The following is a 14,803-nucleotide window of genomic DNA, read 5'->3' on the forward strand; positions in this document are numbered from 1 at the left end:
TAAAAAGAAATAAAGGTTTAGTATTTTCGAATGCAATCAACTTTACATGAATTGTTATAGTGTGTATTAAACTTCAATTATGTGTATTGTATGTAATGAACTTTCAAATTCTATGCATTGTATGTACTCGTGTATATGTGGCAACCATATAGGTTGCCACTTGTAAATTTTTTATTGGTCGGATACATACAATGCATAAGATTTAAAAGTTCATTACATACAATACACATCATTGAAGTTCGATACATACTATAACAATTTGTTTAAAGTTGTTTGCATTTCAATGTACTAATCCCAAGAAATAACCCATTTTATTATGAAAATGTTGAAAGTTACTCTATACAATATGATTAAAGTATGCTTTATCATTTCTTTTTTTTTCCCACTAAATTAACTATTTTCACATTATATTAATTATTACTCTTTTTTTTGAACAACATTATAAAATTTATTAAAAAAGCTAGTAAGAAACTAGCAAGTACAAAACACGATCCAACAAACAAAAGAAAAATTATTACATTTACATCAATAGCATACATTGTTTGTTGTCACCCCAGCACTTGTCGTCGCCACAAGTCATCACTGCATTGCTGTCAACACCGCCGTATTTGCGCGGGCACCATGCTAGTAGAAACAAATAAAGATTTCATATTTTGTTTTGATACTTGATGTGTTAAATCGAGTAATAAAATTTATAAACACGAATTACGAAAAGACTGACTACAACACACTTACAAGCAGTGAACCTGATCGCACGCAGTATAGTAAATTTGGTAAATCCGAGGTCGAACACAAGAACTTTGTAAAACAATTGTTCAAATTAAATGATTCAAATAAAAAGGGGGGGGGGGGTTTGCGGCCAAATTGCCACGTTGCAAATAGTCAGTAAAAGAAGTTAGTAATCCCTCAGGATTAATCAAAAAAAGGAGTTGTTGTATTAAATAATAATTTAAAGGTCACCCATCTTGATTTCGCTCAACAACATGTTCGGATTGCATATGAAATGAAGTTCAAACCCAATTTAGTTGATTAAATAACTGAGATTCAAATTAAGCACCAACCCCGTACCCGTCAAGTTAGTGAAATATTTTGACTCTCTTGTATAAATTAGTTCCATTACAAAGACCGGTACCCCAAGACATCTTTTATAACTTTGCTAATTCAACAATGGTTTTGGTTATTAAATTAACAATTATACTTATCGATTGTACCTAACCGTCAACACATTTATTCCTATCATCTTTGAGTGATTATCTACCGTACCCATCATAGATCCAATTATTTGTACCCAAACCATTGAAATAAAATATATGAATCAATAACTACCATTAAAGACTCATATAAATCACCAATCAATTCAAGATAAATTATAAGGAATAAATACACTGAGATTCTGATATAATTTAAATGTAATCAACTTTGAATTCTAAGATGTATGCAATCCTTACATATTGTTTTACTCCATCAAGATAGATGAAAGGACGATTAGCCACATGACTGCGAAGCAGTTTAATCCTCGAAACGTGAAACTGCGACGCATGCTCATGCTGCGCCGCAGTGTGCGTTGACTTTTGTTGACCAGCTTTGACTTGCTTTGACCAACTTCCAATCTTCAGTTTTGTGCCTCGTAAAACGTCCGTAAACACTCATTTTACTCCAGAAATATCGTTTTCTCCAGATTAACGCTTAAGTACCTGTCAACACTCTGAAACACTAACAAATACCATAAACGCACCAAATATATACGAAAACGACTCTTAAGCCATATAAAAACAATTAACTAAACTGTGAGAAATGGATATATAATACGACATATCAATACTGTATCTGGTAACATACCTTTGTATGTGTACAGTTCCTTGCCACTATTCTGTTATTGTTGAATTTGTATTGATTGATGGCCTTCGCTAATTCTATAGCATCGAAAATACTTGTCCTTTCAATTTGCATCTCTACCTTTTAATGTTTATTGTTGTACTAAACTGATCGGGGATATTAACTAGTTCAATTACCTTTTTTTTTTTGGCCAACAACAAACCAATAACGCAAACACAGAATCCTTCCTACCTTTTGGTTTAAATTTGTATACCTTATAGCCCAAACCATATCACTTGTTCGACTTCCTAATCCCTACCTTATCACATCTATAAGTTCCCTACATGATAATTGTGTTGCCAAGGCGACTGTATCACGATCGTATTCGTAGCTTACCGCCACCGCCATTGTCATCATACGCGAAGGTTTTTTCTGTTATATTTCATTATATAGGCACTTATTTCTTGATTAATTTTGCTCTGCTCTGGGTTTAGTAGTTTAAGGTATTTGTGAGATTATTGTGAACCTGTAATTTTCTTATTATTGATGTAGATGAACTCTTTGAAAAAATGTCCAAGTGAGAATTGATGTTAATTTGCAGCCATTAATTTTAGTACGGGAACCACGCCATCTTTATCAAATATGTGATTGAATATAAAATAACGAAAGAAAAAGATCTTAACAGAGGATATGATCATAATCCTGTAACATTAATATAGATTGTTAACAAGAAGATAATAGTATAAAACAATGCTAATCCTTGAGTACGATTATGAGTATTAGCTAGTTTACTTCAACAAAGAGATATTTATTTAATTAATGACTTGATGATCTTATTCCCTCCAAATCTGTTGCAACTTCTTTCATAGTTGGCCGCAGTTTACCATTCAAATTCAAGCATCTTTTAGCAAGCTTAGCAACTGCTATGAGTTGCTCTTTTGGACCATCCGACACTACTCGATCATCAATGTTTTCCAATATAAGCCTTTCGTCCATTGACAAAATCAACGTCGCCAAGCTTCTCATTTCCCCTGGGCCTATTGAATATATAGGCTTCTTTCCAGTCAAAAGCTCAACCAGAACAATACCAAAACTATAAACATCACTTTTTTCCGTGAATTGGTTTGACTGGAAGTACTCGGGATCCAGGTACCCATAGGTCCCTTTGACTAAGGTACTCAAATGAGTTTGATCCCCCATGACAGACTTTGATATACCAAAATCTGATAGTTTTGCTCTAAATTTTTCATCTAAAAGTATGTTGGAAGATTTAATGTCTCGATGATATATAGGAATGGAAGTTGCCGAATGCATATAGGAAAGAGCTCCAGCAACCTCGGTAGCAATTGTTATCCTGATACTCCAAAAAGTAGGAAACTCGTAACTCTCATCGTGTATAAATTGGAAGAGATCACCATTTGAGACAAATTCGTAGACGAGAATTGGGACTTCGGTTTCTAAACAACATCCTAATAGCTTTACCACATTCCTGTGGCTAATTTGGGAAAGTAAAAATACCTCATTGATAAATGACTCAACTTGAGTTTCATCCACCAATACAGACTTCTTTACTGCTACTATTTTTCCATTTGGTAACATACCTTTGTATACTGTTCCTTGTCCACCTCGTCCAACTATTCTATTCCTGTTGTATTGATCGGTGGCTTTCTGTAACTCTCTCGCACTGAACATTCTTGTTCTCTCAATTGCATCTTCACCACTTGATGTTTGTTGTTGAAACAACAATCCACCGTTTCTTTTGAAGAACTTATCTCTACGTTTCTTTTCTTTCCTCTTTTGGACTACTTTGCTCATCCAAATTGCTAAAGCTAGTATTCCAGTGCCCAATATAACACCTGAACAAATACATTTTTTTTAAACTTGGACCATAAATAATTAACATGCCAGTGTACGTGTTTGGAGTTGCTTGTTTATATGCACTAATATGTAACAAAAATAAATAAATAAAACCTTGATACCAATCTGCTTATCTTAAAAGTGTACATTTAAGCCTAAAACAAATAATTGGTTAACAATTTTCATAAAGCTAGGTGTTTGTTATTGCTAATTATTTGCTCCAAAAAGAATCATATCAATAAACATAAAAGCATTAAAATAAGCAATTCCTAATTAACATCTTTCTTTCTTACCTTTTTCTATTTATATGATTGATCCACTTCATTATGTATAAAATTTGTAGTAAAGTTTTTGTAACTTCAGCATTTCTCTACTATGTTAATTTAATTGCATTATAAATGAACCTGAACAAATTATTAAAAGGGGACAAATGTGTTTATGAATATATATAGATCACATACAAATGACAAACCGAGTTAAAGATATGGCTACCAGGCTAAAGAATATGTGGCCGTCATGCTTATGGTAAAAATTATATATCTTATTTCATGTATAAGATGATTTTAATGACCAGGTTTGAAGATAGATCAGCAAGGGAACTAATAACCAGAAATGCATGTGTTCATATACATGAAAGAGTTACCTAATAAGATGAATATGATCCCAAGTTTTTTTGAATGTGTAGTAGCTTGTCGTTCACAATAACCAAATCTTGATTTTAGATTATCACCAACATATCCTAACGGACAAGTACAGGTATAATTCCCTGGGGTATTGATGCAATCACCATGGCAAGCGTAGATTTGCGGATGCTCGCACTCGTTGATGTCTATAAACCAATTAATAGGAAAATAACCATGCAAGTTAGAGAATTGCCAAGAAAAATATGTCCATGCATATGCTAAATTCTTAATAAGATAAAATTTGGTCACTAAATAAAATTAGTGACGAAAAGTGTCAAAAATTTGATCATTATGATAAATTAGTGACCAAATTTTGAGTGGTCACTTTTCGTCACTAAAGGTCCGTCACTAATTTTATTTAGAGACAAAAAAATGTTATTTTTTGGCACTAATTTTGTTTAGTGACCAAATTTAGTGACCACTTTTTCTTAATAGTAACTAAATAAGATTATTAGTGACTAAATTTTAATTGTCACTAAACAAATGGTCACTAATCGATATTTTTCTTGTAGTACTAAAACCTCTCTTAATTCTTATCTATGATCATAAATAATTGTATAACCCTTAATTCACAATAACCTACATTATAAGTTTACTTAAAATATCAAAAATTACAAACCAACTCAATGGTCACAAATGTTTTGTACTTTTAAGTCAATACTAACAAATATTTAAACATGCGTTTAAATTTTTTTAATTTTGTTAACAACCTTGCATTTTAGTTTAATTTTCATTTATATGTAACTTTTAACATTTTCATCTTTTAATATTCTTCCTGTTAGAAAAAAGATTTTTAGGATTAGAAAAATATCATCATTTTCTAGAATACGATAATCTCTACTTTGGCAGCAAAAAAAAGATCAACACAAATCAAGAAAAAGATCGACTCCAATTTAATACCTTTGATTTAGTTACCATAATTAGAGCTTCAATTTTTTGTATAAATAGAGCCTTTAGCTCGTTTTTAAGATCATCACAGAATTAATAAAAACATCAATTTTATTCTTACATGACTTCACATGGTATCAGAGAAGGCGATCATGCCCTCATCATTTACCGTTTAATTCACCATATCAAACACCTAAACCGAACCTAAGCCACAATGGCTGAAGTAGCCGGCGGTAGTGGTTCCGATTTGGCACTACAATTGGCTAATTCCTTACAAAACAATACTAACTAACAAACACAAAACCCCAAACTTTCAGATAATCTCCAAATTAGTCTAAAGCTAAATAGAAAAAATTATGCCTTATGGTGTCGGATGATCCGAGTAGCCATAGGAGGCAAATCAAAAAACTTATTGAACCATTTAACCGAAAACCCACCAGAAAAGATGTCAATAGAAAAATATGAAGTTTGGGAGCCGGAAGACCTGATCGTTTTTTCATGGCTCATCCAGAATATTGAACCAAATCTGGCCGGAAATCTCACCAAGTTTATTAATGATTAAATATTAGTATTAGATATTAATAAAGGTAACTTAAAATTAGGAATTTAAAGAAGACACATGTCGCCCAAAGAATAAGGCCAATGTCAATAAGTAAATACCTCAATCTTGTTTTAGTTTATTGGTAGATAACCGACTTTATAATATAAACTAGATTATTAACCCGCGTAATACGCGAGCGAACATATATAACAAATGACATGATATTCTTTCATTTATACTCCTTTATAATAATTATCAACCCCTTCGTTTTGGAAAGTGTTAGAAAATGGATAGATGCAAAAGTACTAAAATTCCCCCTAGTAAACACCCCATATGAAAAGGGTATTAGAGATTATCAAATTTGCTTTTAATGAATTAATTTACACTATAAACTCTTATCTTGTTAACTTACACTAAGTCTTTATCTTTTAAAATATTTCCAATATCACCATTACATCAACTTACACGGTTACACCACTCGACACCAATTGTCTATGTCAACACCACCCATCACCGACACCACTAAACTGTCGTCGCCACCACCGCCGCTGCATTGCGTGGTACCATGCTAGTAATATCAAGTACTGACACATTTAGATAAAAAAAAATGTTGATAATGGGGATGTTATCATTATTTTAAAAATTATTGTATCCATTATATACAAATAATTAAGTATTGTTTATTAAAATACCTTAACATATTAACGGTATAAAACAAAATGCATATAACAAATATTTATTATGTGATATTATAAACGTTCTATGCAAAATCACAATTTTAGTAATAATGATTTTAAATTTTAATTTGTAACAAAACTAATCTATGTTTTATATTTGTTTAGTTACATAAATTTATGTTTTCTAAGAAACATGTGAATCGATCATGGGTATCGTGAGGTTTGACATATATTGTCTTAATTGTATATGTAATCAATTTAATTACATCGGTTAATCTTTAAAAAACTACTATAATTATGAAAGCTATATAAGGTTTAATATCAAAATAATTAATATTATCTAACTCAAAATCAAATATTGGAAGTGAAGTTATCCTAAATTATGATATTAAACTTTTTTCATAATAACATAGGGTGTTATATATACTACATTATGAAATAAATTTAAAGATTTAAACTTTTAAACATTTTTATATTTTTGTTCCGCCTAATTATTTCATTTTCAAAATTTGCCAAATATCACAATTTTTATATTTTGGTACGTTAAATAATCTTAAGTTAACGGCTAACAAAACCGTCATTGATGACACCACTTGCTTCATGTTTTAATTATAGTTTACAAATTTTATTCTTGAATTTGATATACCCAAAATTTAAAAAATTTAAGACTTATCCACCATCACACATTGTCCAGGTATATTTTCAGTACTTATAATATCCAGTTAATTATTATCAGATCAAAATAAGTTAATTTACAAATTATTTTTTTCCCAAGAACTATTGGATTTTGAATGAAAGATAAAATAATTAATAATATAAATGTATTTATCAAAATATATTATAAAACATTGGGTTTCCTTTTTTTCCCCGACTAAGTAGTTGTTAACCCTAAAATACTCTTTCTTTTTATTCACTATTTTAAATATTTCCATTAGAAATACTTTTAATATTTACTTGAAAAACCTGTAATAACCTTAATAAATTTAATTTATAGCATCTCCCTTAACTCCAAAAATGACTACACTTCCCCTTTTACATCAATAACTTGTACTACTTGCCACCGTCACCGCCACTGCCACCAATCATATTCGACTCGTCGCCGCCACCATCTATCCACCACCACCACCTGTCCCGCAACATTATATACTTCTCAACCAATATTAATGATTTTTTATGACATAATATATTTATCTTATCTTAATATATTGTGTACGTATTATGTTAGTTTTAAAAGTTATAAACACTCTCATGCGTTAAGAAAATTCAAACTTGTGACCATGACTTTTGTGGACAACATGTTTACCAACTCCTCTTTAAAGGAGTTGTTAAAAAAAATGTTAAATTTAAAATTCATGTGGATAAAAATTGTAAACTTATATGTATACATGTAAACTTACATTAGATCTATATTAATATATGTTTGTTTTTTTTCTCTATTTGTTTTTCAAACGATTAAAATAAAAGATGATATAACAATTATATAAAATTATATTTTACTAAAAATTAAAATGTTTATTTCAATACAAATATTAATTAGTAAAATTCCAATGTCATTAAATACTTTCAAGCTAATTTTGGATACTAATGAAAGACGTAAGGGTATATATTAATTAAAATAAAAAGTAGAAGGATTAATATTGATATTGACTAATTCTTAAGTCAAATGTGACATCATCATATTCATCCAAAGGCTCCTATTCAAAATTAAATTTCATCCAATGGTTATTATTTTTTCTATTTTAGAATTTAGGTTGCTTTTTTAGTATATATGTTAGATTATAATTATTATATATAAATATATTTTTTTAACGTATTATAATTATTATTATTATATATTACTATTACATGGCAATCTTAAGTTGTTAATGAATTACGAGTAAAATTTTAAAGTCGAACCGTATTGACCCGAACCCAAAATGACCCGTTTTTAGAAGAGCCCACTTTGACCCAAACCCGTATTGACCCGTTACCCTACCCGATCTGACCCGTTAGTTTTGCCAGCTGTAGTCAGTGACGACTCGAGGTTTTTAGAGGCCTCAAACGAAATCAATTTTGTAGGTCTAATCCATTACCATATAAATTAAAGTATATAAAAAAAATAGCTCGACTTTTGTATGCAGATGTTGATACAAAAACTAAAAAGGCGTTACTGCAATGTAAGTTATATAATGATACTTAGTCCAAAATCCAAACATTAAGTCTAATATACAGAATATTGAGGCCTTAAAAATTTGGGGGCCTAAAGCGATCGCCTAGTCTCGTAGTACTGTTGAGCCACCTCTGGCTGTAGTAGTCTCTTTCTTCCGACTTTAACCGTAAATATCTTTGTTCGTATTTTATATTAATTGATGAAAGTTATATCAATGAAAAATATATTTAAAACTCAATCAATTCACATATGTTATATCAAGTGTTATATAACACAAACAAAAATATTTACGTTCAAAAGTTTTAAAAAAAAAAAAAAAACTTAAAAAGTCAACGTATATTATACGAGTAAGAAGATTTGGTCTTGATCGATAAAGATACAGTATGATTTAAACGATAAGCTAATTACCTTGGCAGCCTTGATCAAGATAGGGGTTACCATAGTAACCCTCTTTGCATTCACACCGATACCCGCCACCATGTACATCATAGCATTCACTATTGTCTTTGCACATGTTTGACTCGGAGCAATTAGTAGTTTGTTCGGATGCAATCACCCAATCTAGCACAACAGCGGCATTGGACTCTATCCGATCCCTTAAATCCCAATCATCTGCGTGGTTCGTCTGAAACTGGAAACAGTGTTCCTCACTAAGAAAAGCAAGGCTACAATTAGAACTCGACGAAGACGAAACATCTGGGTTGTTCCGAAATCTGTTAAGTGTAACATTGTAAAACTGGAGACCCTTGGATATAGAATTCTGACAACAGCCTTGGCGGAGCGACACCCGTCTGGTAAGTGCATCCGGTTGTTTGCTGCATAATCCGATACAACCGCTGGAAAAGTAGTCGCCTCCTCCTTCCCCTGTGATCACAGCATAATCATCACACCCGATGACCTTGAACATATTCTTGGCAGAGAAAGTGAGTGTGCTTAAGCTAGTCCAATTATAACTAAATTCAGAGCTCACAGTCCCGTTACTGTGGTAGCATCTGTAGCTGACTCCAGTTTTAACGCGCAACTCTGTATCAAAAATGTTGTATATTTCAATGTTGCTTGATCCAAGGTACAACTTTGGGGGGCTTTCGGACATGTTACATGTTACGTAAAACGAGTTGTCTAGGGAACAGCCTGTGTCGTTGCCAATGCCAAAAGGGTAAGGAATCTTAATATCCCCGCACATGGCCGAACATCCGGGCTTTGATCTGTAAAATGGGTTTACAAGAGTACCTCTCACCGCCATTGTAAATAGACAGATGATTAGAAATTGAAGGAACATATATGCAGTAATACACCACCGTACGTTGTGTACTTGTGTTTTCCTTTTCTTCTTCTGTGTGTTTGTTTGCCAATAGATCGATATCGTTAGCAATTTATATTTTTATATATTCATAATAAAGAAAGGGGTGAGGATGGTTGACTCAACCGAATAAAAGTTATTTCCATAAGAAATTATGCGGTATAATATTCAACGTGGAGAAATTGGAAAATTTGTATGGCTTAACTTTTTCTCACGACTTTTGTGAGTCTTCTGTAGAGGACAACATCAATCAAAGCCTTACTTCGAAATACGCCAAACGATATCGATCCAAGTGGTCACACCCTAATTAAATAATTTAATCGAACCCTATTCTTGTTGTTGGGTGGATTATTAAGGGTTTTTTAAGAGTTCTGTATTTCATCTCAGACATTCGTGTCAATTATGAGCAAGAATAGTGACGTAGACGAAATTTCTGGATAGATAATTGATCATGTTGATTCAAATGAATGCCAAGAACAATTTCTTTCAAATTTTCGTTGATTCTAATAGAATACTGAAATTTAATGATTTTCACACTAAAACACACCCATGTGATTAAGGAAAAAATGAAATTTTGATTTCATCGAGTTTGATCATTTTTCCATGCTTACAATGACTTAAATAAACAAACAAAATTCGACTGGGCCTAGGGATGGCAAAAAAAACCCTGACCCGACGGGAAAACCTGATACCCGATGAGAATACCCGATACCCGAACCCATTCGGGACAGGGTGTCTGGGAGTGGGGCATGTCCACCCCGACCCGACATCAATAACTATATATATATATACATACACACTTATAAGTAATTAGTTTTGAATTTATATTATAATGTTTCATACTTATATCAACTAATTTGTATTTACATTCCACACTTGCATATCCATTTCTCAAAACATCAAGAGCATGTAGTATCATTTCCCAAATTAAACAAGATTTTGGTAATTATTATTTAAAAATAATTATACTTATCAGGTCGGGTTTCAGGGAATTATCTTACCAATTTACCCCTGACGGGGTCCCCGATGGGTATCGGGTAGGTTCGGGTCGCATATTTCTTATCAGGTTCGGGTCGCATATTTCTTATCGGGTTCGGGTTTGACACTACCCGCGTCGAACCCGACCCATTGCCATTCCTAACTGGGCCCTAAAGCATAAGTGTGCCAAAAGTTATAATAAGTCCCTTTGACTAAGGTGCTCAAATGAGTTTGATCTGAGATGACAGACTTTGATATTCCAATATCTGATAGTTTTGCTCAAGTGAGTTTGATCTCAGATGACATAACCAAGCACTATTCTACCTTCTAATTCTGAACCATTCCAATTCTACTAATATATAATGTTCAAATATTATTTTCTTCTAAGTAAAATCAATCACACGATACATAATAACTTGTAAAATAGAGATGCAAGCCACAATTTTGATAAATTATATGGGTATTATTATAAATTGTATTTTATAAAAATAAAAAAAATAAAAAATTCATAGTTTAGATTATCATTCATCCTAAAAGAGATGCAAGCCACAATTTTGATAAATTGTTCAGAGAAAAAAATTAAAAGCAAACAAAAAGAAATACCATGGGAGATCAGATAATATTCGAAGGGGACCAATTGGAAAATTTGCAAGTCTCTAGAGGACAAGATAACCAAGTCCTTCCCCGAAAGATTCCATGTCAGACCCAAAGTTAAACTTCCTGTCAACCACTCAACTGTCAACGTATAGAGAGGGTATCAAAGTTTCTTTTCTTTATTTTTTTTTAAAATTTATTTAGTAAAATAGATGGAAAAAAAAAAAATCATTATACGTTAATTATTTTTTCCCAAAAATATTATACAAACTTAATTACAAAGCTTTGAAAGTACTTGTTTCACTGTCTAATTAGTTAGTTTTTTTAATTTGATAACCTAAACGTAAACAGGTCTTGATCTAAACAAGATCTAGCTATATAATAACGAGTTGATCGGGGAATTATTTGAAAACAATCACATACGCAGATTTCCAGTTTAGGTGTAGATTTGATTAAAAAGACTCGCTAAATTACTTGATTAGAGAAAACTTCATCGGTTCACCTATTTTAGAGTATATGCGTAACGTAGTTCTATAAAATTAAATAATTGTATATCTTTTATAGTATTATTTTTCCAAATTCAATTATGGGTAAATGATAAAAATGGATCAATCCATGGAGATTTCGTATGGTGGAAAACTCTTAAATTGATCAATCAATTTATAGAGTGAGTAGAGTATACTAGTTATCTATCTAAACGTGATTAACACATTTACTTGCAGTAGCTAGCCACTCTATAAATTGATCTGATCGATAACTGTTACTAACGAAACACACACGACCGCAAACACACACACAAAAGTTGTATTATAAACAAGCTAGATAGCAAGAACTTAAGGAGAAATAACATGCATCTTCATATTATGATCATGTGTTTGTGTACAACATTACCTTTTACAACAATATTATCATTAGGAAGAACGGTTGAAGCTGGTTCCAACTCATCATTGAGTAGTAGTATGATGAGGCCTGTGCTTATAGCACTAAACTTCTTGGAACTTTTTCAGTGCCACAACAGCATCACATAATCCAGAACTCTTCTCAGGACACTCACTGTTTATAAGGACAACTTCTTCAGAACTTCTTCGCCACATCATCAATTCTTTTATCATTTATTTAATTAACAAAACACCATTCAAACATAATAAAAAACACATTTTATTAATAACACACAAATTACATCACTTAAAAATAAAAGATAACACAAAATATAAAAAACATAGTACTTGATTAAAAAAAAACGAAATAAATAATCATTAAAATTACTCTTCATCTTCATCATCTTTGATTGACATTTTCCCTAAGCCACAGTAATCGGTTTTGTTTGCCCACCACATGCCATCATCTTTGATTGACATCTTTGATTAACATTTTATGATTGACATCTTCATCATAAAAGTCTGTTTTTATTAAAATACAAAGTACACATTACAATACATAAAACAAACTTAAATAAAATACATAAAACACACTTAAATCAAAATACAAATACATACACCAAACTTAATGAAAACGAAAGTGGGGAACCGTGATAAACTCCCTGAAACAATGCTCGTATCTGAAGCCCTTTCCATAATTCTCGCGGTACTCCCGATGCGCCGTTGCATAGAGCAACTCATCAGAATGAATCTGGGCATTCAACCTCGTATAAATTGCCTGAAACTGGTTACATTCATTGCGAATCTTATTGAAGTGACCTAGTATTTGAGATATACTTCGTGGACCTTCAGTGGTGCGTTCGTTGAAGCTTTCATATATGTTGTATCCAACACTTGCATAACAAAAGATCTTCGGATTCAGTCCACACTTGTTTCGCCATCTTGGAATTGAATGGTTTGAGGAGGATAAAAAAGAGTTAAAAGAAATTGTTTAGTGATTTGAATTGGTTGTAAAGTTGAGAAAATGTTAGAGTTTAAATAAGAAAAATTAAATTGGAACGTTGAGAAAGGAAAAAAAACAATCAAACGGTACAAAATGGACCCGCACGTAGCGTCCGTGAACTTCTTGGCCAAGAACAACACATAAGACGCAGACTTCCAGACGATCAAGGCCTATAGGCGTCTTGGGCTTGTGAGGATGCAGGGAAGAAGGTGCTATAAGCACCGGCCTTTGATGAGCAACATAGGAAAAAAGCCCGAATGTCAAACCAAGTGCGGGGAAGTCACAATTCCTTACCCTTTTGGTATTGGCAATGACGCGGGTTGTTCCCTCGACAACACATTCTACGTTACTTGTAACACATCCCAAACCCAACCCCCCCCCCCCCCCCCCGAAGTTGTTCCTCACAGCTGATAGCAACATCGAAGTTTACAACATTTCGGACTCAGAACTGCGTATTAAAACTGGAGTTGGCTATAGATGCTACAATAGTAATGGAACTGTGAGTTATGATTATGTCTGGTGGACCAACTTAAACACATTCACTTTCTCAGAGAAGAATATGTTAACAGTCATTGGGTATGATGATTATGGTTTGATCAAAGAGGATGAAGGCAACAGCTTTTCCAGCGGTTGTATTGGATTACGCAATGCACGAGTGGACGTACCAGATGGGCATTCTCAGGGGAAGGCTGATGCCAGACATCTATTACAAAAGGTCTCCAAAATTACAATGTCACACTCAACTCGTTCAGGAACCACACGGATATTTGGTCCATCAATCAATGTGCTTATGAGTTATGCCTTCCTTGGAGAGGTTAGCACTTTTAAGTTTCTTGGAAAGTATTCATATTTTTCTCATGACTTTTGTGAGTTAAATTAATTTCTGTAGAGGGCAAAATGAATTAGGCCTGTACTAATATATAATGGGAGTTTCCTCATTTCTTCTTCTTCACCGTGTCATATATAGCATTCGGCCGTAATGCATGTGTGAGGAGGATTTGTCTCAATCCATGGAGAATAACTGAAGACGAGAATGCGGGCCAAGTGCGTTCGATCTTTTTTTTTTCACTTGGTTTCCTTTTCTCTCTATATCTTAATCTTAACATATACTATAAGACAGTTGAACTAATAACTTGTTAACCAATCAATCGCTCAATTTAATCAAATTGACTATCGCTTATGTCATCATTTATATTAACTATAAATTAAAATTTCTAATAATCATTATCCAAATATATTATTATATTAGTATTTATATTAATTTGTAGAAAAAGTCTCATTGATTTACACTTTTTAGCCCTGAATAATTAATTTATATTTATTTTTAGGCATCTTCAGAGAATATTTTAAAATTTACATTAAAACAATTTCAACATATGAAATATTGTCTACAAAAAAATTATTTCAAAACCTAATGACTTATTAACCAAACAAATCGCT

At 32.3% G+C, this 14,803-nt stretch overlaps 1 protein-coding gene across 1 annotated transcript; it reads right to left on the bottom strand.

Annotated features, from left to right (window-relative positions):
* Positions 1-2,520: 2,520 nt before the first annotated feature.
* On the bottom strand, positions 2,521-9,998 carry LOC122607918 (putative wall-associated receptor kinase-like 16). Its single transcript, XM_043780992.1, has 3 exons — positions 9,019-9,998; positions 4,316-4,501; positions 2,521-3,671 (listed from the first exon to the last, which is right to left on the bottom strand). Exons 1-3 carry the CDS (start codon positions 9,887-9,889, stop codon positions 2,632-2,634), a joined length of 2,097 nt encoding a protein of 698 aa, XP_043636927.1. The 5' UTR covers positions 9,890-9,998; the 3' UTR covers positions 2,521-2,631.
* Positions 9,999-14,803: the final 4,805 nt, after the last annotated feature.

Source organism: Erigeron canadensis, chromosome 7, assembly GCF_010389155.1.
Source record: "Erigeron canadensis isolate Cc75 chromosome 7, C_canadensis_v1, whole genome shotgun sequence".
Lineage (NCBI taxonomy): Eukaryota > Viridiplantae > Streptophyta > Magnoliopsida > Asterales > Asteraceae > Erigeron > Erigeron canadensis.